The 23,781-nt window shown below is 37.9% G+C and overlaps 1 protein-coding gene across 1 annotated transcript; it reads right to left on the bottom strand.

Moving 5' to 3' along the window:
- Positions 1 to 9,206: 9,206 nt before the first annotated feature.
- LOC110906514 lies at positions 9,207 to 11,443 on the bottom strand. Its single transcript, XM_022151636.1, has 2 exons — positions 11,147 to 11,443; positions 9,207 to 9,791 (listed from the first exon to the last, which is right to left on the bottom strand). The coding sequence occupies exons 1-2, from the start codon at positions 11,441 to 11,443 to the stop codon at positions 9,207 to 9,209; spliced, it is 882 nt and encodes a 293-aa protein (XP_022007328.1).
- Between the last annotated feature and the right edge of the window lie 12,338 nt (positions 11,444 to 23,781).

The raw sequence follows: 23,781 nt of genomic DNA, 5'->3' as shown, positions 1-23,781 counted from the left end.
AAATGTCTTGTAAAACGATGTACTAAATATGCACACAATGGGCATACATAGCATGTGATGTAAAATGTACTAAGTATGATGAACATACATAGCATGAAATGTCATGTAAAACGATGTACTAAGTATACTAAGTAAACATACATAGTAAAAACACAATGAAATCATGTACTAATAGTGTACTAATGAACATAGCAAGTATATGATATAAAAGCATGAAATCATGAAAGTAATAAGTAGGCACATGTGTTTCACCCCAAAATGTTTGAAAAATAGTAAAAGAGGGGTCTATGTACTCACTTGAGGGTGCTTAGAAGTCTTAGGATAACTACCAAGCAAAGCTAGAAGATCACGGAATCAAACGGCACCTATATAGGTATCTACATTAATAAACGGACCTATCAGAGGATCGGGTAGTACGAGGGTTCGTAAACCAAATAAGTATGGGAACTTATGTAATATGGTTTAACAAATCCTACATACTAAAACGAAACCTATCCTAAGTGCTTTTGACCCATTACGACCCGTTTAGGTAGCTTATGCCACTTTAACGCGTCGTTTGCGTAAAACGCATTCGGAACGCCTAACTAGTCCTATGACAAGCAAGATATGCCTTAATATGTTTAATATTGTTGTTAAATCAGTTTAGATGTTAAAAATTACGTTACATAGGCTTAAAATGAATTTTGGCGCAAAAAGGGTATTTTGGTAATTTTTCCTAAGGCATAAGAACTACTTATCATACAACTACTTAAACGATGTGACCATAAGGTATAACCTCGGAAGGTTATTCCCTATATAAATATCGTCGCCTAAAGTGTTTGGTCGGATCCTAATGATCGACCAAATGGGTCGGGTTCGAAAGTATAAGCGATTGATTAGATCGCTTACCTTTACGACCCTAAATAAGCACAATTCTAAAAGCGACGAGCTAAACATGCTAGAATATGTTAAGTAAAATTAGAAAACAGGTTTGGTATTAAAACAAACGGTTTTAATACCCTAGAGTAGTTTGGTTACAAAATACGCGAGGAAACGCATTTTGGCCGAAACTACGACTCGTCACTGAGCCTAGATAACGTGGTAATCAGTAGGTATAGTCACTAGGGACTATAACCATCGTGATTACGCTCACGTTATGAAGTTCAAACGAACTTCGCGTTGACCATAAACTGGTCAATGCAGAAAGTCAAACACAGTTTGACTTTAACGATAAAACGAACGATAAACGTGAAAGAATACTTACAGAAGGTCCCCGCAAGATTTGATTCCAAGTAATCTCAGGTAGGAAGTGCACAAACACAACCACTTAGAGAAAACTCAGATCAAATGTGAGGGAAATGGGCAAGGCAAGGTGGGTATTTATAGATAAACAAGAACCGCTAGGATCGTTCCTCGATTCCCGAGCTTAAATCTCATCCCTACACTTGTACCCACTGATTTGCAATACAATGGGCACCCAAAACCAGTCCCTAGTAAGTTAGAAAACCATTTGCAACCCACCAAAACAGCTGGAACAGGCTGGAAATAGCTGGAACCATTTTCTGCTGACCTGGGACACCTTTACGGACCGTAAGAGGTCCATACGGTCCGTAAGGACCTAAGGTACTGGCAGAAAGTTTCAAACTTTGGCAGAACAGGCCCCTGCATGCTTAAAACTTGATTTTTGACACGTTTAAGCCCCGTTAACCTCATTTCAAGGCTGTAAAATGAAGTTAAAGTATAGGGAACATGAAACATGCTCAAAAATATGCCGGATGTCGGTTCGTTTGGCCGTATGATTGCGTTGTTTGGTTAATTACGACGGAAGTCGTAACGAACGCAAAAACGGTCCAAATTGCGCGACGAATGGATTTTTGACAAGTCAAACACTAAAACATAATATTTTTATGCTTACATAAATTTTTGGATGTCCGGAAGTATTCAGAACGTAAAATATGCGCGAAAATGCAAACTTGTGCACTTTTTGACACTTTTAGTCCCTGAATGACCAAAAAGTTTATTTTAGCACACCGAACACCTCAAAGCCTATTTCTAAGCTATGTAAAGGATATTTAGGGTGTGTTTAACTTATGATCATGTTTCGGAGGGTCTGTTACAGTACAAATTGACATACTTTCGCAGTTTGTCGAATTTAGTCCCTGTAAGCGAATAAACTTGATTTCGGTATACCAAACCATCCAAAACTTATTTCTAAGTTATGTAAGGGTTATTTTAGGTATGCTAAGCCTATGTCACTATTCCGGAGTGTTTGTTTCATTAAACTGGTTATATTTACGCATCAGTGCGCTTATAACTCTACAGAAAGCGATTTAGAGCCCGAAATCGAACAAGAATTAATATGTGCAAACGATACACATATTTACACAAAATCCCAAGTATGAAATACAATATTTCATTGGTTGGGTATTTGTTTGATGGTTGAAGTGACACAGGTGTCACAGTCTCCCCTACTTTAGGAAATTTCGTCCCGAAATTTATTCGTAAGAGTTTATCCGTGACTTTGTGTCAAATAACCACCAGAGATATGTAAGGGATAATCCTATCATTTCCTTAACGGACATTCTTCAGAAACGAAAATGAATGGACGGAGTCATTTTCAACAGATGCTTCCTCAGAAACATAAATGAAAGGATTAAACAAACGGATATTCATTTCCATCAACGGAAAAATCTTCAGAAACGAAAATGAACAAACGGAGTCATTTCCAACGGTTGCTTCTTCTGAAACGGAATGAAAGGATAATCAAACGGATATTCATTTCCTCAACAGATAATCTTTAGAAACGAAAATGAACAAACAGAGTCATTTCCAACAGTTGCTTCTTCAGAAACGGAAATGAAGGATAATCAAACGGATATTCTTCAGAAACGAAAATGAACAAACGGAGTCATTTCCAACGGTTGCTTCTTCAGAAATGGAAATGAAGGATAATCAAACGAATATTCATTTCCTTCAACGGATATTCTTCAGAAACGAAAATGAACAAACGGAGTCATTTCCAACGGTTGCTTCTTCAGAAATGGAAATGAAGGATAATCAAACGGATATTCATTTCCTCAACGGATAATCTTTAGAAACGAAAATGAACAAACGGAGTCATTTCCAACGGTTGCTTCTTCAGAAATGGAAATGAAAGGATTAAACAAACGGATATTCATTTCCATCAACGGATATTCTTTCAGAAGTGAAAAATGAATAGCTAGTTCATTTTTCTTCAACGGGTGCTTCATCAGAATTGGAAATGAACAGGGTTCACTGTAGACTCATGACAAAACTTGTTGTGGTTTCTGTGCACTAAATTCCATAATTATGTATGCATCCATAATTACGTAATTCCTTGCACAGTCCGCACAGTTTGTTTTGTAATGTTTTGGGGAAGAATATCAAACTTGTGATGAGGGTGACTAGACTACCATAGGGTCCTTTTAATTAGATCGACAAATGATCTTTTTAACTAGGCCACCAAGGAGTCCTTTCAGCTATATCATCACATGATATTCCTAACTAGATTTTTGGATTATTCTGTTTAACAAGACCACTCAAGGGGTCTAATTATGGAATAGTACAATATAATCCAAGGGTCTTTACTATCACGTAAAAGCCCATTGAGGATTTAATATTGTCACACCCCGATTTCCACGTATATCACCGGTGGGCCCAGTGGGGGATTACCGTGACGTAGTTGGCAACAATATAGTCAAACCACACAATTATATGAATGCACAGCGGAAGCAAAAGATAAAATATATTACGTTCCAGATATGAAATAATATCAAGTGTTACGACGGAAAGTAAAGGATCCACAGGTGAATCAAAACAAAGAAATTGTTCAACCGACTTTAGACGCCTAGAACTTGCAAGGTTCCTTATTAATGTCCTGAGCAGCTCCCAGCCTATTACGTACTTGTACCTGTCACTTAGACTTTTGAAAATACGTCAGTTTTCACTGGTAAATACACTCAACTGACTCATTTGAAAAGAGTTTAGGAAAATTGATTTAGATGCACCAGGCACAAATTATTTTGACACTTTGATTAAAATGCACAGAGGCAAAATTAATCTTTTATAACTTGAGACAATCATATTTATGATCCTGTATACAGATTTACATGTTCGTTGTACGTTCAGGGCCCGATATAGAAACCGAGTCAAGATTAACAGACACGTCACAAGTATAGGCCCACTGAGCGTGAGATACCGTTTCCCTTATGCAGCGGTCAGGTGTATGCCTACACCCCGTGCATAAGACGTGACCATTTTATAATACAATGATGTCAAGGATATCCGGGACATGGTCATTAACCCCTAAAGGCTTTTATTTCAAACAATACAGATCAAACCGGGTTACCTCAATAACTTAATCACAATCCGATTAAATATTCAATACCCGACCAAGCGGTATTATTGTACCGTATCCCAAGCCCGTATAGGGAAATAAGTTAAGAGTATTTACCTGAGCTAGCTCCTGTCTTAAAATAGCAAGAATAATAACTCAGCCGTATTCACTTAAGTAAGCGTAGGTACAATTTACCGGAAGGCTCTAGTCTGGAACGATGGTATAAATAACCAATTAGAATGCTAACGGGTCTTTAATTAAGCCTAAGCTTAGACCGGTTAGTCTTAAAGAATTGTTACGGTTTAATCGCGTGAAAGGCGAAAACCGTGGATGGAGTGTGATTTTGACCCAACAAGTTTGAAGACTTGTTTCATATGGGTATAACAATCATACTCTGGATTTTGGGGTTAAAACAATATAGTTTGACCCGTTTCGGCTAAATTATGTAAACTAGTTACATAAGCCGAACCGTGCGCGCAATAGGCGCAACGGGTAACCGTGAGAGTCCTACGCTTGTTTCCTAATTCAATATGCCTTAAAGAGGTTGTGGTATCAGTAGGATACCTTCCGTGATGCCCGAAACGAGTTTAAGTTGGTGATACGCCCCGTAGGGGCTTTTCGGTCATTTTAAAGATTATTAAGGAGGTTTTAGAGTTCTACAGGGAATCTGAGTTTCCCGATCAGTTTATAAAGTCTAAAATACTTTATTTATTATTTAAAATCAGTAGCAACTGGAATCGGGTCAAAAGACCTTATAGAACTCGATTTATGGCCGAAAAGGGCATATTCGGTATTTACCGAATCGTAGCCATAACCGCAGGTTATGAGCAAGGTAAAAATAATTAAAAATCTTTAAAAATCCCAAAATATTATTTTACATCAGTGAGTAAAAGGTTGGGTGTCGAAATCCGAGTTTAGATAGGCGTTATGCTAATTGCGCTATTTAATTACTAAAGTTTCGCAAATTGCGCTAACTGGCATAACTCTTATTCTGGACCTCAGATTGACATGAAATTTTAGGGACATAGTTAGAATTCAGTAACCAAGGTCATGATCCGTTCACATGTCCGAAAATCTCGTTTAAATTTATAAAGGGCGTTACGGTCAACTTTTAAGTAATTAACGGAAATGCGTAAAAGACTTGGACAATTAACGAACCGGTCACAGAGGCTTATACCATCATGTAACCTGGTCCTAAGAGAGTCCTAAGGCATATCTATATCGTACTAAAACGGGTCAGAACCGTAGTCAAAGCAAAAGTCAAACTTTTGCGACTTTCGGTTCCGAACCGGGTCAATATAGCAAATGGCCGAATCAAACGGGTTTAGACAAGTTTATATACTTAATATCATGTTTTACGAACATCAAAACAAGTTACATATCAGCTACATTACAGATTATACAAGAAATCGCAAAATTACTTTCTGTTGACTTTTTAAGTGCACGTTTGACTCGACATTCGACATAGTTAGAGCGGTGATCAGAGGGAACCCCTTTAGGGGTTTATTACCCACATAAATACCAACTCATAACTACTTTTAATCCGACAATTCACTGGACCATTTGTGAATTATTGCTATGACAACCGTTCATTACGACGGTTTGGTTTATAAGCTAAAACCATTGAAAAACGAGACCACAAAAGGTTAGGCAACTTACAGAAGTTTAATGCAAGACTTAGGAATATAGAAGGAAGCTTGAGAGCTCCAAGAATGATCAGAAGTAGTGTTGTGAGGTGTGTTCTAAGTTGTGAACTATGTATGCCTTTTTTATAGTAAAGTTTCACCACAACTTTTGACACACAAGTCCCCCAACTAACCACAACCTTCCAACATGTGTTCCTAATGCTTAGGGGTTGTTTAGGGGTCAATTGGAAAGATTTAAATGCATCTCATGGCGTTTAGAAGGCTGAACAGCCAATTTAAGCATGTTTCTGCATCTGGGCGCCTGACGCGGCCCGCATGGAGGAACCATACACATATTACGCGGGCCGCCTGAAGTTTAAAAATCAGGCGCGTTCAATCATAGGCTCGCGGCCCGCCTCAACTTAACCCGAACCCTTACGCGGCCCGCGTTAGGTTTATTTTTCAAGATTTTTGAATCTTTTATAATCATGACTAAATCTTGGTAATAATAACAAAATCTTTAGTAATTAATAATGAAATCTTTAGTAATCATTAACTTGACCTTTCGGGTTTTGAAGGGGTAACTTTGCGATTTGGCCCTTGATTATTTACTGCTAAGGGCCTCGTGTTATTTACTCGCTTAGTTAAGTCCCTGGTTAGTTTATTTAATTATTCTGAAAGCCTTAACTTTCATTATTGACGCTTTTAACCCCTCTCGTACGAATTTGATCATAACTTTCTCGTTTAAAAAAAACAGAACTTTGCGAAATTTATATAATATATTCTAGTGAGCGTATTTTACTGTTACGAAGCCTCGGGTTCGTCAAAGGGTCACTCAGAGGTATAATTAAACATGTTGACACAATTAACCCTTGCAGCTTGTAATCTCTCACTTTCTTCCGCGTTTCGCTTCCGTACGATCCATGATTTATTCGTTCGAAGGTACGAGCATCGTTTAGGGTTACTATACCGTATATTTACCCTTCGTTGACATTTATAACCCTCGAATTTACATACTTTCAAGGTTTGTGAACTTTAGTCCTTTATTTAATATTTAATGCCACGTGTAAACTTATGACACGTGTTAACACATTATTGGACCCAAAATTTCGAGGTGTTACATCCTCACCCCCTTAAAATAAATCTCGACCCGAGATTTACTCAAACAAATAAGGGTATATATATTTTTTTATTTTATTGTGGCTTCAACTTCCCACGTGAATTCGGGACCTCTCCGGGCATCCCATTTAACCTTTTACTTTCGGTACATGCTTTCTTCGAAGCTTTTTCACCTGTCGGTCTTCACTCGACAAAGGCTTCTCCACAAACTTTAAGCTCTCATCTATATGCACATATGTGTGCGGGACCACCAATGAATCATCAGTGAAGCACTTCTTTAGATTGCAGTTGTGGAACATATTGTGAATTCCATTGAGCTCTTCTGGTAAGTTCAACTTGTAGGCAACCGGTCCGACACGTTCGATAACCTCGAAAGGTCCTATGTATCTCGGGCTTAGCTTGCCTTTCTTACCAAAACGTATCACCCCATTCCAGGGTGATACTTTAAGCAACACTTTATCACCTACTTCGAAGTGAAAAGCTTTACGCTTTTGGGTCTACGTAATTCTTCTGCCTATTTCGGGAAACTTTGAGATGGTCACGAATCTGAACAATCTTGTTCATTGTTTCGAACACTATCTCTGGTCCGGATAATTGGACATCTCCGACTTCCGCCCAACAGACGGGCGCTCTACACTTTCTACCGTATAATGCCTCGAAAGGCGCAGCCTTAATGCTGGTATGGTAGCTATTGTCGTAGGAGAATTCGATTAGTGGTAGGTTCTTATCCCAACTACCACCCAAATCGATAGCACATGTACGTAGCATGTCTTCTAACGTTTGAATAGAACGCTCTCTCTGACCGTCTGTCTAAGGATGATGAGCTGTACTGAAATTCAAACGTGTGCCCAAAGATTTGTTGGAAATTCTTCCAAAATGCGATGTGTATCTGTTATCTCTGTCAGAGATAATGGACACATGTACGCTAGGCAAGGCTACAATCTTAGCAACGTACAACTAGGCTAACATGTCGGAGCTATAAGTCTCCTTGATGGGTAAGAGATGTGCTGATTTAGTCAGTCTGTCAACTATAACCCATATCGTGTCATTTCCTTTCCTCGTTTTGGGTAACTTGGTAATAAAATCCATTGTTACACATTTCCACTTCCATTCAGGAAGTTTAGGCTGTTGTACCATGCCAGACGACTTTTGATGCTCAGCTTTGACTTGCGTACAAGTCAAGCATTTGGCTACATAAGCGGCTACAGACTTTTTCAGGCCTATCCACCAACAATATGCCTTTAGATCCTGGGCATCTTATGGCAATTCTTAGTTGTTGCTTAATTGGGGTTGCGGTCATTAATATATAAGCAATATGAACCGTCTTTCTTATTTAATAACATAAAACCTTCAGAATATTTGAGTCAGGCTATATGAGCCTGTATTTTAAAACTTACTTAATCAAGGTTTCGATTGTTCTATGGCAATATGGAGTTTTCACAATGCTCTAGCCCACAGCGGGATGTTAATATTTATTCTACCTGCCTCCCAGGAGGTTAGCAGGGAAAACTTATGAGAAGATAATCAAGGTACGGGGAGACTACAGAGATTTTCCATATCTCAGGCTCCAGTTCATTCATTATTCTTTGTGCCAAACAAGTGACACATATTAGTCCACGAATTCCAAATTCGGGAGCATTTATTTGGACAATTCCATTCTGGATATCTTCTTTGAATACTACTAGTCAATTTTAGTACAATATGATCATTGGGATGTCTCAGGTGTTCCATGTATTAAACCCCCATACTGATCAGGCATGGAAGTAATCTATGGGACACACTAGAATACGCCAATCCTCATATGGCACTTTTACCAAACATAGTTTGGCATTCGCAGGCGATAGAAAAAAAACAATGAAAGAAGAAAATAATTAAAACAACATATGTTGTTGTACTCTATGCGAAGAAAGAGTACTTTTAGATTTTTCAGAAGGATTTCTTACCGATACTAGAAGAATCGGTTAATTTGGTTTCCTTGGTAAGTTATACTTTGCGAATAATATAAAAGTTTGCTAAGCTTAGGGTTTATTGGTATCCAATCCAAAATAAAACTCTTAGCATTTATATTTCTGATAAAAAGATAGGGAAAGTACCTGAGACCATTATTTATGAACTAGCTCAGGTATTTAGGCGCTTTCATTCTTAGGCTTTCCTTCTTTAGCCGCTTTTCCTTTGACATATTTAGGGCACGTGGTCTTGATGTGGCCCTTCTCATTACAGCCAAAGCAGACTGCATTCTCCATGTCTCCGCAGTCCAACGTTGTATGTTCCCCCGATTTGCAGATCCCACATACCCTTGGTTGTGATCGGGATTTTGGTTCGAACCTGCACTTCCCATAGTGGCACTCCTTGCAGGTCTTGCATACCGGTTTCTGGTTGGACTTTCGTTTGTTCTTCTTTATAGAGCTCTGGGAGTTCTTTTCCTCCCTTTTTCTTTTTAGCTTATCTTTGGCATTTGAGGTATGAACAAGGTCCTCCTGATGAGTAAGGAAATGTGGTCCCATATAAAATTGGGAACGAGTAGCCTGGGGCTCCTTGAACTTTTTCATAGCTTTCTTCACAGCCTTTCCAACAGTTGCGTCTACCATAGTTTGGAGAACGCTTTCGGAGATTCTAAGGCTCACAATTGTAGTTTCATTGGCATGTGTTACATCATTCATAATACGATCGCCGGCTGTCTCATTTGAGTTTGCCATTTTCGTTATTGGTCCCTAATGCCAATAAAATAATTTCTTAGTTACAATCCAATCAACTGCTATTCTTTATCCCGATGGTCTGAACATATACTAACCATGGTATTTATAGACCATATAGGCTAATATAGTATTAACATTCTCAATGAATGTTATTTAACATATATATTCATTATGTTTAGCCTAGGTCAAGAAAGACCATCAATGGCGTTTAAGGTTTGGGCCTAATTCATCATCTTTTTGACAGGGGATCAAAACGTCACATTTTTTTTTTATTATATTGATGAATTTTTGGATAGCTTGGAAGCTTGCCATAAGGATATCAGAAAAGAGTGATTCCTAGTAGATACAAACATCAATCTAGGATTTGTTGGAGCGTTTTCTTAAGTATCAACGACAAATTTCCATCTCGTATTAAATGATCGGAGTCCTGCTATATATTTATCATACTGCACCATCTCCCGGGAGTTCATCCTGACGACTCAGGCATTTGTTCTTTTGGCTTCTTCGGGCTTCTTCTGATTCCTAGGGCAGTTGGTCTTGATATGCCCTTTTTCGTTGCAACCGTAGCAGGTTGCATCCTTCAACTCCTTGCATTCCAAGGTTTTATGTTCCTGAGACTTGCAAATTCCACACGGTAGAGGCTGAGATTCAAATCTGCATTTCCCGAGGTGGTATTTCCTACAGGTTTCGCACTTGGTCTTCTCAACCGACTGCTGGCTGTCTCTTTTAAACCTGGTACTCTTCCTATCGGAGCGATGAGAATTCTCACCCTCCCTTTTTCTCTTTCCATCTTCAGAGGCCTTGGCAGCCTTGTTTCTAACCACATCGAGTGTGAGAGATAGCGACAGATCTGCTGTTGACCTGAATGTAGTAGGTCTCGAAGCCTTAACACTGGCTTTGATTTCTGGGGCTAAACCCCCAATGAAGCGAGCAATCCTCTTGGGTTCTGGTGTTACTAGGTAAGGAACCAGTCTGGACAGGGTATTAAAATTGGTAAGGTAAGCTTGACAATCTAAGTTTGTCATAACCAACGATAAGAAATCCGATTCGATTCTTTCGACCTCATGTTGAGGGCAGTAGTTCTCCCTAATGAGAGTAACAAACTGCTCCCATGTCATGTTATAGAGCGGGATCTTCCCAGTAGCTTGAATGAGAGACCTCCACCATGCCAGTGCCTCTCCTTTGAACGATTGGGATACATACTTTACTACATCCCTTTCAGCACAACTGCTGATGTCCACCACCGTGTCCATTTCTTCCAACCAAGTCATACAATCTACTGCTCCCTTTTCCCCCGTGAAATCTCGGGGTTTAAAGGAAGCAAAGTATTTATAGGTACAAGACTTGGTACGTTGTTCATTATCGAACACTTGCTTCTTGGATGGAACGCTGTGTTCATTTGATGAATGACGATCGTCATCCTTCTTTGGTCCTTCATTCTTAGAGGGCGGCTCGTTATGAGGCTCTGAATGAGTTTTAGGGACAGATTTAGAGTGAGGTATAGATGAGGCTTTACTATTAGTCTCACTATATTCCCTAAATCGTTCCTCTATAGCTTTAGATACCGCTGAATCAATCAATGTACGAAGCTCTCCTCTGGTTATATTAATCCTTTCATCATCGCGGTTTTCCAGAGAGTGGCTGTTCTCTTCCTTTGACCTAGCCATGTAGCTTTATATGCTACATAAAATCAAACAAGGGCAAGGTTTATATGGAAGCTCTTACAGTTTTATCGTCTTAAACGATTTATTAACCATGGTAATATAAACCATATTGGTTAATTTGTTAGTTATATTTAATTATCATCTTCATTATAATTTATCCTAGTTATAAAACATCAAGGATATTAAGGTGGCGCAGAGGGCCTAGTCACAAGGACAAATTTTAAATCATAAGCCATGATTTCAGAGAATCAAGGCCCTTAAATCTATTAGCACAACAGGCTTAGTCATAAGGACATATATAATTTATAAGCTATGATTTCAGAGAATCACAGCATGAAGGTATTCTGGCACAATAGGCCTAGTCACTAGGACATTTATAATTTATAAGCTAGGATTTCAGAGAATCAAAGCCTTGAGGTTTGAACCTAGTTCATTACCTTTTTCTGACAGGGAGTCATAGACTACCACTGCCTTTTGTCTTATATGACAATTAGTATGGCCCGTAGGCACTACACCACTATTGGATGTCTAATAAGTTTGGCCCGTAGGCACTACATCACTAATGGATGTTTAATAAGTTTGGCCCGTAGGAACTGCATCACTAATGGATGTTTAATAAGTTTGGCCCGTAGGCACTACATCACTAATGGATGTCTTTAAAAATGATCATCTTTATTTACGATTTAACCCATGATTTATAAATCACTAATTTGGGTTTTGGAATCCATAAAAGGATTCTCTTATAGGAATGACGCGTGCGATTTTTAACGAATCACATCTGCCATGGATGTTAACATGATCACAGAGGTTAACTGGAATTCTGAATCTTTTAATCAGGTCTTACCATCTTGGCCCGGTCTTATAATTGACCCGAAGGCTAGGTTTCACACTTAAGATTCTTAATTAATAATTATTACAGAACAATTTTAAATTGAGGTGTTAACTATGGATCTGAATCTAATTATGGAACTACCATCTTGGCCCGATCTTTACAATGACACGTGGCTAGGTCTTGCCCTTTTTAGATTTTTGCCATTTTATTATAATGGTAGATCTTACAATAGGAAATATTATTTTCCAGTTATTTAATATTCTTGTTTAGAATGAAAGTTTAAATTTAATCATTCCACTATATAAAAATAAAAATATAAGGTTGCCCTAAGCGGGACTTGAAAATAATAATGTTGTCCTCGAAGGGACTGAAAGGTAAATATGTTCTTATAAAGACTTATTAAGGAAACAATCTTCAGCAAGAGGAGTTTCTTCTTCATTCATTTCCTGAATGCTTTCTCCTTGGTTGCACGTTTCATCCTGGTCGTGGTACGAAGCTCAGCAGTTCAAGACTCCGAATGTGGAGACTTCCTATTACAGCTCCTTCGCTTGGCGACGTATAAAAATTTGGAAGCAAAATTTCCAGATCAGAATTTAGAATATTCCTATGTTAAGTCTAGACTCGAATATGTGCAATTGTGTCATTGAGATTAAACACATAAGGATAGTGTTTAATTCACTCAATGTTGGCTCTGATACCAACCTGTCACACCCCGATTTCCACGTATATCACCGGTGGGCCCGGTGGGGGATTACCGTAACGTAGTTGGCAACAATATAGTCAAACCACACAATTATATGAATGCACAGCGGAAGCAAAAGATAAAATATATTACGTTCCGGATATGAAATAATATCAAGTGTTACGACGGAAAGTAAAGGATCCACAGGTGAATCAAAACAAAGAAATTGTTCAACCGACTTTAGACGCCTAGAACTTGCAAGGTTCCTTATTAATGTCCTGAGCAGCTCCCAGCCTATTACGTACTTGTACCTGTCACTTAGACTTTTGAAAATACGTCAGTTTTCACTGGTAAATACACTCAACTGACTCATTTGAAAAGAGTTTAGGAAAATTGATTTAGATGCACCAGGCACAAATTATTTTGACACTTTGATTAAAATGCACAGAGGCAAAATTAATCTTTTATAACTTGAGACAATCATATTTATGATCCTGTATATAGATTTACATGTTCGTTGTACGTTCAGGGCCCGATATAGAAACCGAGTCAAGATTAACAGACACGTCACAAGTATAGGCCCACTGAGCGTGAGATACCGTTTCCCTTATGCAGCGGTCAGGTGTATGCCTACACCCCGTGCATAAGACGTGACCATTTTATAATACAATGATGTCAAGGATATCCGGGACATGGTCATTAACCCCTAAAGGCTTTTATTTCAAACAATATAGATCAAACCGGGTTACCTCAATAACTTAATCACAATCCGATTAAATATTCAATACCCGACCAAGCGGTATTATTGTACCGTATCCCAAGCCCGTATAGGGAAATAAGTTAAGAGTATTTACCTGAGCTAGCTCCTGTCTTAAAATAGCAAGAATAATAACTCAGCCGTATTCACTTAAGTAAGCGTAGGTACAATTTACCGGAAGGCTCTAGTCTGGAACGATGGTATAAATAACCAATTAGAATGCTAACGGGTCTTTAATTAAGCCTAAGCTTAGACCGGTTAGTCTTAAAGAATTGTTACGGTTTAATCGCGTGAAAGGCGAAAACCGTGGATGGAGTGTGATTTTGACCCAACAAGTTTGAAGACTTGTTTCATATGGGTATAACAATCATACTCTGGATTTTGGGGTTAAAACAATATAGTTTGACCCGTTTCGGCTAAATTATGTAAACTAGTTACATAAGCCGAACCGTGCGCGCAATAGGCGCAACGGGTAACCGTGAGAGTCCTACGCTTGTTTCCTAATTCAATATGCCTTAAAGAGGTTGTGGTATCAGTAGGATACCTTCCGTGATGCCCGAAACGAGTTTAAGTTGGTGATACGCCCCGTAGGGGTTTTTCGGTCATTTTAAAGATTATTAAGGAGGTTTTAGAGTTCTACAGGGAATCTGAGTTTCCCGATCAGTTTATAAAGTCTAAAATACTTTATTTATTATTTAAAATCAGTAGCAACTGGAATCGGGTCAAAAGACCTTATAGAACTCGATTTATGGCCGAAAAGGGCATATTCGGTATTTACCGAATCGTAGCCATAACCGCAGGTTATGAGCAAGGTAAAAATAATTAAAAATCTTTAAAAATCCCAAAATATTATTTTACATCAGTGAGTAAAAGGTTGGGTGTCGAAATCCGAGTTTAGATAGGCGTTATGCTAATTGCGCTATTTAATTACTAAAGTTTCGCAAATTGCGCTAACTGGCATAACTCTTATTCTGGACCTCGGATTGACATGAAATTTTAGGGACATAGTTAGAATTCAGTAACCAAGGTCATGATCCGTTCACATGTCCGAAAATCTCGTTTAAATTTATAAAGGGCGTTACGGTCAACTTTTAAGTAATTAACGGAAATGCGTAAAAGACTTGGACAATTAACGAACCGGTCACAGAGGCTTATACCATCATGTAACCTGGTCCTAAGAGAGTCCTAAGGCATATCTATATCGTACTAAAACGGGTCAGAACCGTAGTCAAAGCAAAAGTCAAACTTTTGCGACTTTCGGTTCCGAACCGGGTCAATATAGCAAATGGCCGAATCAAACGGGTTTAGACAAGTTTATATACTTAATATCATGTTTTACGAACATCAAAACAAGTTACATATCAGCTACATTACAGATTATACAAGAAATCGCAAAATTACTTTCTGTTGACTTTTTAAGTGCACGTTTGACTCGACATTCGACATAGTTAGAGCGGTGATCAGAGGGAACCCCTTTAGGGGTTTATTACCCACATAAATACCAACTCATAACTACTTTTAATCCGACAATTCACTGGACCATTTGTGAATTATTGCTATGACAACCGTTCATTACGACGGTTTGGTTTATAAGCTAAAACCATTGAAAAACGAGACCACAAAAGGTTAGGCAACTTACAGAAGTTTAATGCAAGACTTAGGAATATAGAAGGAAGCTTGAGAGCTCCAAGAATGATCAGAAGTAGTGTTGTGAGGTGTGTTCTAAGTTGTGAACTATGTATGCCTTTTTATAGTAAAGTTTCACCACAACTTTTGACACACAAGTCCCCCAACTAACCACAACCTTCCAACATGTGTTCCTAATGCTTAGGGGTTGTTTAGGGGTCAATTGGAAAGATTTAAATGCATCTCATGGCGTTTAGAAGGCTGAACAGCCAATTTAAGCATGTTTCTGCATCTGGGCGCCTGACGCGGCCCGCATGGAGGAACCATACACATATTACGCGGGCCGCCTGAAGTTTAAAAATCAGGCGCGTTCAATCATAGGCTCGCGGCCCGCCTCAACTTAACCCGAACCCTTACGCGGCCCGCGTTAGGTTTATTTTTCAAGATTTTTGAATCTTTTATAATCATGACTAAATCTTGGTAATAATAACAAAATCTTTAGTAATTAATAATGAAATCTTTAGTAATCATTAACTTGACCTTTCGGGTTTTGAAGGGGTAACTTTGCGATTTGGCCCTTGATTATTTACTGCTAAGGGCCTCGTGTTATTTACTCGCTTAGTTAAGTCCCTGGTTAGTTTATTTAATTATTCCGAAAGCCTTAACTTTCATTATTGACGCTTTTAACCCCTCTCGTACGAATTTGATCATAACTTTCTCGTTTAAAAAAAACGGAACTTTGCGAAATTTATATAATATATTCTAGTGAGCGTATTTTACTGTTACGAAGCCTCGGGTTCGTCAAAGGGTCACTCAGAGGTATAATTAAACATGTTGACACAATTAACCCTTGCAGCTTGTAATCTCTCACTTTCTTCCGCGTTTCGCTTCCGTACGATCCATGATTTATTCGTTCGAAGGTACGAGCATCGTTTAGGGTTACTATACCGTATATTTACCCTTCGTTGACATTTATAACCCTCGAATTTACATACTTTCAAGGTTTGTCAACTTTAGTCCTTTATTTAATATTTAATGCCACGTGTAAACTTATGACACGTGTTAACACATTATTGGACCCAAAATTTCGATTTGTTACAAATATAGTACCTTTGGATATCCTACTATGAATCCCTTATACGAAGATATGGAAGATTCTACGAGGATTTGGATAACAAAAATTGGATCACAAAAACATAAAAGGGAGAACATAAGCATATAATCACATAATTATTTAACTCAGTTATTAATTTGTTATCTTTGGACGCGGATACTTAAAGTACACCAGGAATCCAATCCGTGGATTTCATTTGGCACTTTAATCATTTTCAAGAATCTATCTATGAAGATAGAAAAATCTTAATAGGAATTCGGCTTTGTCCTTATTGAATTGTAATGTACGTATTGAATCATACAGAGAATTTAATTAAGGACTCCGATGAATGTTACTCACCCACAAGGATCTAATTATGAGGATAGAAAGATCCTATATGGATTTTGGAGTTTGTGTAACGAGAGGTGTTCCGACACCCTACACTAGGCGTGCTTACGTCGATACACAAGGTAGAAAGTTCATGAGGTTGAGGCGCTAGATATGCCAAGGCGACATATGAAGCAGAAATTGAAGGTTAAGCAGCAGCAAGATTGTAACAGCTTTGCTTTGGATTGCAAAGCGGCACATGTTAACCAAATGTCCCCATCGTCCACTGTGGGTACACTTAAAACAGGGTATTTGATTCGGATGATGACGGTGGCATTAATTGCACCAAGGAGCAGTTCCCTTATACAGCTTCATCCCTGAGGCGAGTCATGGTGGTAGCTAAATCAACGGTCCTCTTGAGTACGACGCCTATTCGCTGGGTAATTGCAGCACCAGGTTTAGACATTTGAGTATTGTTGCAATGAAGAGGCATCTTGAAGACAATGGAAGGCATAGGAGGAAACAAGCAAAAGATAGTCAAAAGAGAATGACAACGCATGAAGATTGTGACCATTTGTTTGTTACCAAAGGCAAACAAATGAGATAGTGACTAATCAAAGTAAGCGGGTCAATATAATGTATCGCGAAGACATGCTCGCCTATAAGTGGACACTCACCCCAAGAGTTCCCAGGTAAGAGTGACTGGTCCGATACTGCGGATTTGTACGAACACTCTAGCCTTAGACAGAAAACTCAGGGTACAGGCACCCACTCTTCCAGTTTGCACGTGTTCACATTATTTAGACCCAAACTTTGACGAAATTTTGAAAACTTAAAGGGTTCGAAACCTTATAACAAAGGGTTCAAAACCTAGTAATCAATCATCCTAGAACAGATGATTAGTTTTCAAAGCAGATCAAATTTATGTTCTTGTTGTGGTTGTCACCTAAGGATAAGCGACGGTATTGTTTTATGACTAAACGCAAGTAAACTTGCGTTAGGGTCCTAGGAAGGTTATAGTCTAGGTCAAAGCATTACTAATAACCTAATTCTCTATAACCATTAGCTCTGATACCAGCTTTTCTGTCACACCCCGACCACGTAAAACAACAAAACGTGGCGGAAACGTCGGGGAGTGTTGTAACAGAATTATTGTTTCACAACCATGGATTAAACAAATTTCGTTTTATTGAATTAAATGAGTTACAATGTCTTGACAATAAAGAAACATAACAAAAAATTAACTAGTCTTGCATCTTTTAATGTCACTAAGGCCTCGTCCAATCCTTTGTGAACATGCGTCAATATCATCATCAATAGTCATCAACTATAGTACCTGAAACACATGTGAAAATACATCAGCATAAAAATGCCGGCGAGTACATAGGTTTTATGAAAAATAGGATTCATGACCTAGGTTTGAGAAAATGTTTAACAAAAACTTGTCATGAATCCAGTTTAAGTGTTTGCTTTTATAAGACGTTTGAAAATCGATGATAGATAGGTATAGTTAAAAAGAATGATGTAAGGTTAACTGAATAACCAAGTAAAAAGGAGTTTGTATAAAACAAACTGTTTTGTAAAATAATGTCTTGTGAAAAATATGTTATTTGTGTAAAAATGTATAAGTCCAAATATGAATGATTTAAATAACGCTACGCCATGTAATATAAAACAAGCACTTATATATAGGAAGTACCAGCGGCGTATCCACCATGCTTGTATCACATTACACACGTCTCGTTACCCAAATCACTTACCCACATAAACCACCAATGTAAATTGCCCATGTCTAAACCGTTGTCAAATGTTAATCAAGTAATGTGTAAACAAAATGTCATGTATTGCAAGTGAAATATGTAATCACCAAACCACAGGTAAGAATGCACAAACAATGTACTAAGTATGCGACGGATAGTCATACATAGCATGATACAAAGCATAAAATGTCTTGTAAAACGATGTACTAAATATGCACACAATGGGCATACATAGCATGTGATGTAAAATGTACTAAGAATGATGAACATACATAGCATGAAATGTCATGTAAAATGATGTACTAAGTATGCTAAGTAAACATACATAGTAAAAACACAATGAAATCATGTACTAATAGTGTACTAATGAACATAGCAAGTATATGATATAAAAGCATGAAATCATGAAAGTAATAAGTAGGAACAGGTGTTTCACCCCAAAATGTTTGAAAAACAGTAAAAGAGGGGTCTATGTACTCACTTGAGGGTGCTTAGAAGTCTTAGGATAACCACCAAGCAAAGCTAGAAGATCACGGAATCAAACGGCACCTATATAGGTATCTACATTAATAAACGGACCTATCGGAGGATCGGGTAGTACGAGGGTTCGTAAACCAAATAAGTATGGGAACTTATGTAATATGGTTTAACAAAGCCTACATACTAAAACGAAACCTATCCTAAGTGCTTTTGACCCATTACGACCCGTTTAGGTAGCTTATGCCACTTTAACGCGTCGTTTGCGTAAAACGCATTCGGAACGCCTAACTAGTCCTATGACAAGCAAGATATGCCTTAACATGTTTAATATTGTTGTTAAATCAGTTTAGATGTTAAAAATTACGTTACATAGGCTTAAAATGAATTTTGGCGCAAAAAGGGTATTTTGGTAATTTTTCCTAAGGCATAAGAACTACTTATCATACAACTACTTAAACGATGTGACCATAAGTTATAACCTCGGAAGGTTATTCCCTATATAAATATGGTCGCCTAAAGTGTTTGGTCGGATCCTAATGATCGACCAAATGGGTCGGGTTCGAAAGTATAAGCGATTGATTAGATCGCTTACCTTTACGACCCTAAACAAGCACAATTCTAAAAGTGACGAGCTAAACATGCTAGAATATGTTTAGTAAAGTTAGAAAACAGGTTTGGTATTAAGACAAACGGTTTTATACCCTAGAGTAGTTTGGTTACAAAATACGCGAGGAAACGCATTTTGGCCGAAACTACGACTCGTCACTGAGCCTAGATAACGTGGTAATCAGTAGGTATAGTCACTAGGGACTATAACCATCGTGATTACGCTCACGTTATGAAGTTCAAACGAACTTCGCGTTGACCATAAACTGGTCAATGCAGAAAGTCAAACACAGTTTGACTTTAACGATAAAACGAACGATAAACGCGAAAGAATACTTACAGAAGGTCCCCGCAAGATTTGATTCCAAGTAATCTCAGGTAGGAAGTGCACAAACACAACCACTTAGAGAAAACTCAGATCAAATGTGAGGGAAATGGGCAAGGCAAGGTGGGTATTTATAGATAAACAAGAACCGTTAGGATCGTTCCTCGATTCCCAAGCTTAAATCTCATCCCTACACTTGTACCCACTGATTTGCAATACAATGGGCACCCAAAACCAGTCCCTAGTAAGTTAGAAAACCATTTGCAACCCACCAAAACAGCTGGAACAGGCTGGAAATAGCTGGAACCATTTTCTGCTGACCTGGGACACCTTTACGGACCGTAAGAGGTCCATACGGTCCGTAAGGACCTAAGGTACTGGCAGAAAGTTTCAAACTTTGGCAGAACAGGCCCCTGCATGCTTAAAACTTGATTTTTGACACGTTTAAGCCCCGTTAACCTCATTTCAAGGCTCTAAAATGAAGTTAAAGTATAGGGAACATGAAACATGCTCAAAAGTATGCCGGATGTCGGTTCGTTTGGCCGTATGATTGCGTTGTTTGGTTAATTACGACGGAAGTCGTAACGAACGCAAAAACGGTCCAAATTGCGCGACGAATGGATTTTTGACAAGTCAAACACTAAAACATAATATTTTAATGCTTACATAAATTTTTGGATGTCCGGAAATATTCAGAACGTAAAATATGCGCGAAAATGCAAACTTATGCACTTTTTGACACTTTTAGTCCCTGAATGACCAAAAAGTTTATTTTAGCACACCGAACACCTCAAAGCCTATTTCTAAGCTATGTAAAGGATATTTAGGGTGTGTTTAACTTATGATCATGTTCCGAAGGGTCTGTTACAGTACAAATTGACATACTTTCGCAGTTTGTCGAATTTAGTCCCTGTAAGCGAATAAACTTGATTTCGGCATACCACCATCCAAAACTTATTTCTAAGTTATGTAAGGGTTATTTTAGGTATGCTAAGCCTATGTCACTATTCCGGAGTGTTTGTTGCATTAAACTGGTTATATTTACGCATCAGTGCGCTTATAACTCTCCAGAAAGCGATTTAGAGCCCGAAATCGAACAAGAATTAATATGTGCAAACGATACACATATTTACACAAAATCCCAAGTATGAAATACAATATTTCATTGGTTTGGTATTTGTTTGATGGTTGAAGTGACACAGGTGTCACAATAGGTGTTGTGATAATAATACCTAAGCTTAAATAAAAGAGTTAGGAAATTGCTATTTACTGGTAGCACACATAATAACATTTAGACTTAAACCTAAGAAAAGATGCCTTAGTATAAGCTAAGCCACTTATTTAAGCAATTAAGTATTGTAATAATACCTAAGTTTAAATGGAGAGTTAGGAACTTAATATTATCTGATAGCATTCAGGATGATATTTAGACTTGAACTTAAGAATTTTGCCTTAATATAAATTACTTATGTAAGTATAATGTGATGGATATTGGTACACCATAAGAATGGTAATTAGAATATTGTAAGATACAATAAATAAGCAATAACACTTAATTACTATTAATTGTTGCTTATTTATATTACTTGGTCTAGAATAAAGATATGTTATGGAAATACAAATTTCCTTGATTCTGGATAAAAGCTCTAATAAAAGAGGCACTTTTAAAATCTTGAAAAGATACTATTATGGGAAATTCTAAAATTTTCTCCGGCAAGACTGGGTATGGTATGGCAGACTCTCCAGCTTGTCCGGATATACTGAGGTTACCTCTCCGGCGCGAACCGGATAAGACGGGGTAAATAATATATCAAACCAGTGACAAGATTTCCCTAAATAATATCATGACGTGATATCTGATTTGTTTTTGGAGATATGAATCTGTTAAGTACATTGATCTTATAGAGGGTATGTATATATGATTATATAGATATGTATATCTATAAGGAATTCCAAAAGCCAAATAAGAATAAAGCACAAGCATATGTCTCTAGATTTCTTTATCAGGAATCTCTTTTCCGATATCAAACATTATTTCGTTTGATCATCTACCTCGTAACCCGAGCAACAATATAAATAGTGGAAACTCTATAAGTTGTAACACCATCCAAAAATATAAGAATTACCAATGCGTTACCATAAATTATTAACGTAAGTAAGAAGCATGTAAAGTTGTGCTAATGCACAAGAAAACACATAGAACTTAAATTATACGTCCACAGATATCAAAGTATATCACACACAACTTCCAAGGCTAGACCTTTGGAAAAGATAAATTGGGCACGATGACACCAATGCTAATTCCGTCAGTAGAAGAACTACTAATCAAAAAGCAGCGCTTTGTCATGTGATCCTATAGACGTCATGAATCTTGCTGAGGTACGTCAGAACAAGATTTCACCACCATCGGTACATAGTTTAATCAGAATCATAATTATTGACACTGAAAAAGAGTCACATACTTTTGCAAATTTCCTATTTTATTCTATTCGACATTCCCTATTAATGTCACTTAACAACGGTTATCACACAAAATTCCAGATAAAGTTCTTATATTTCTTTCGTTAAAATTCTGACCTCTGTGAATAGATTTTGGCCTTGCTACTTCCCCTAATGATCATCATACCATGAGGATTTCTTTCATAGTAGCAAATATTGTAGGACCGGTTTTGACTCCGAAACGATTGCGTAACCGAATGTGTGACGTGCGGAATCCGTACACGAACGCGACCGAACACACGAGACGTAATATAATCTGTGATTCTATTGATCAAATCTGAAAACGTACAAGAACCTGAATCACGATGTCACTTTCTCTCTCTAGTTTCTCTCTCTAGCTCTAGAAAGCTCCAAATGACAAATGTAGCAAAAGTCTCTAAACTAAACATAAAGCTCCTATTTATAGGCCTTGGCTTTTAATGAGATTTCTCATTAATTACAATTATGCCACCTTTCTTTTTTGTCTAGTTATCACTAATATAACAATATAAATCTCGTTTTCTTCGGTTTCTGCTACGGACTAGATTGACGGAGGCGATAGACAGATAATGCACTAACAGACTCCCCCTTGGATATTGCCGCAGTCAATCCGTAGTCAAGCTCGTAGCGTCTTGTCTTTATCTTTGAATCTTCTTGAAGTTTTAACACGTCTTCATCAACTTAGACTCTCTTTTGTTTGAACAGTATCCCCATGGATCTGTATTCAGCTTCAGCTCCCCCTTTCGGTCAACTCTTCAGGCTCCCCCTTTCGTCATGCTTCCGTGCTTTTGGGATCGATACCTGGCTTTCCGGTTACAAGCTCTTCCAGGAATGATACCTGGCTCTTTGCACGCTTCTGTTTGCGTTGAGCTCGTCTTCAGACTCCCCCTTAGACTCGGCTTTCGGGATCGTAGTCTGGTATAACATCTGCAATTCTCAAACATTTATAAGTAACAACGTTTTGAATATTCAATTTTCCAGAAATCGTAATCTGGCACTATTCAACTCTCTAAATCACTCCCCCTATCAACAATCATTACAGATTTGGCAGTGTTAAAGAATCCAACTCCCTCACAGTTAATCGTCCAAGTCCAAACTAATGACCTTGGAGATATCACAAACTGTTTTTGAAATTTTTGATTTTAATTCAAGTATCAAATTAATGAACTTGTTTTATTTCCAGAAACACAATCAGCTTACTTAGATTTTGAAACTCAGCAACTCAGACATCGGTTTATCGAAAATAAAGCAGAAATCAAAATCTTTTTGTATTTTCTAAAAATATAAAGCAGTAAAGAAATATATACAAACATATTTACAGACAATATTTTTGTTTAAGTATGCGTCAGAGGATCATATCAGTTTTTGACAAGTC

Source organism: Helianthus annuus, chromosome 14 (assembly GCF_002127325.2).
Source record: "Helianthus annuus cultivar XRQ/B chromosome 14, HanXRQr2.0-SUNRISE, whole genome shotgun sequence".
In the NCBI taxonomy this organism is placed as follows: Eukaryota; Viridiplantae; Streptophyta; class Magnoliopsida; order Asterales; family Asteraceae; genus Helianthus; species Helianthus annuus.
This window is presented reverse-complemented; position numbering and strand designations above follow the sequence as displayed.

Bases quoted from the DNA above. Each gene is read 5' to 3' on its own strand.
- LOC110906514 (XM_022151636.1), bottom strand. From the start codon at position 11,443: ATGGCTAGGTCAAAGGAAGAGAACAGCCACTCTCTGGAAAACCGCGAT. The intron at 9,792-11,146 runs GTGTTCGATAAT...TATTGGCATTAG, and splicing joins GCGTTCCATCCAAGAAGCAA to GGACCAATAACGAAAATGGC.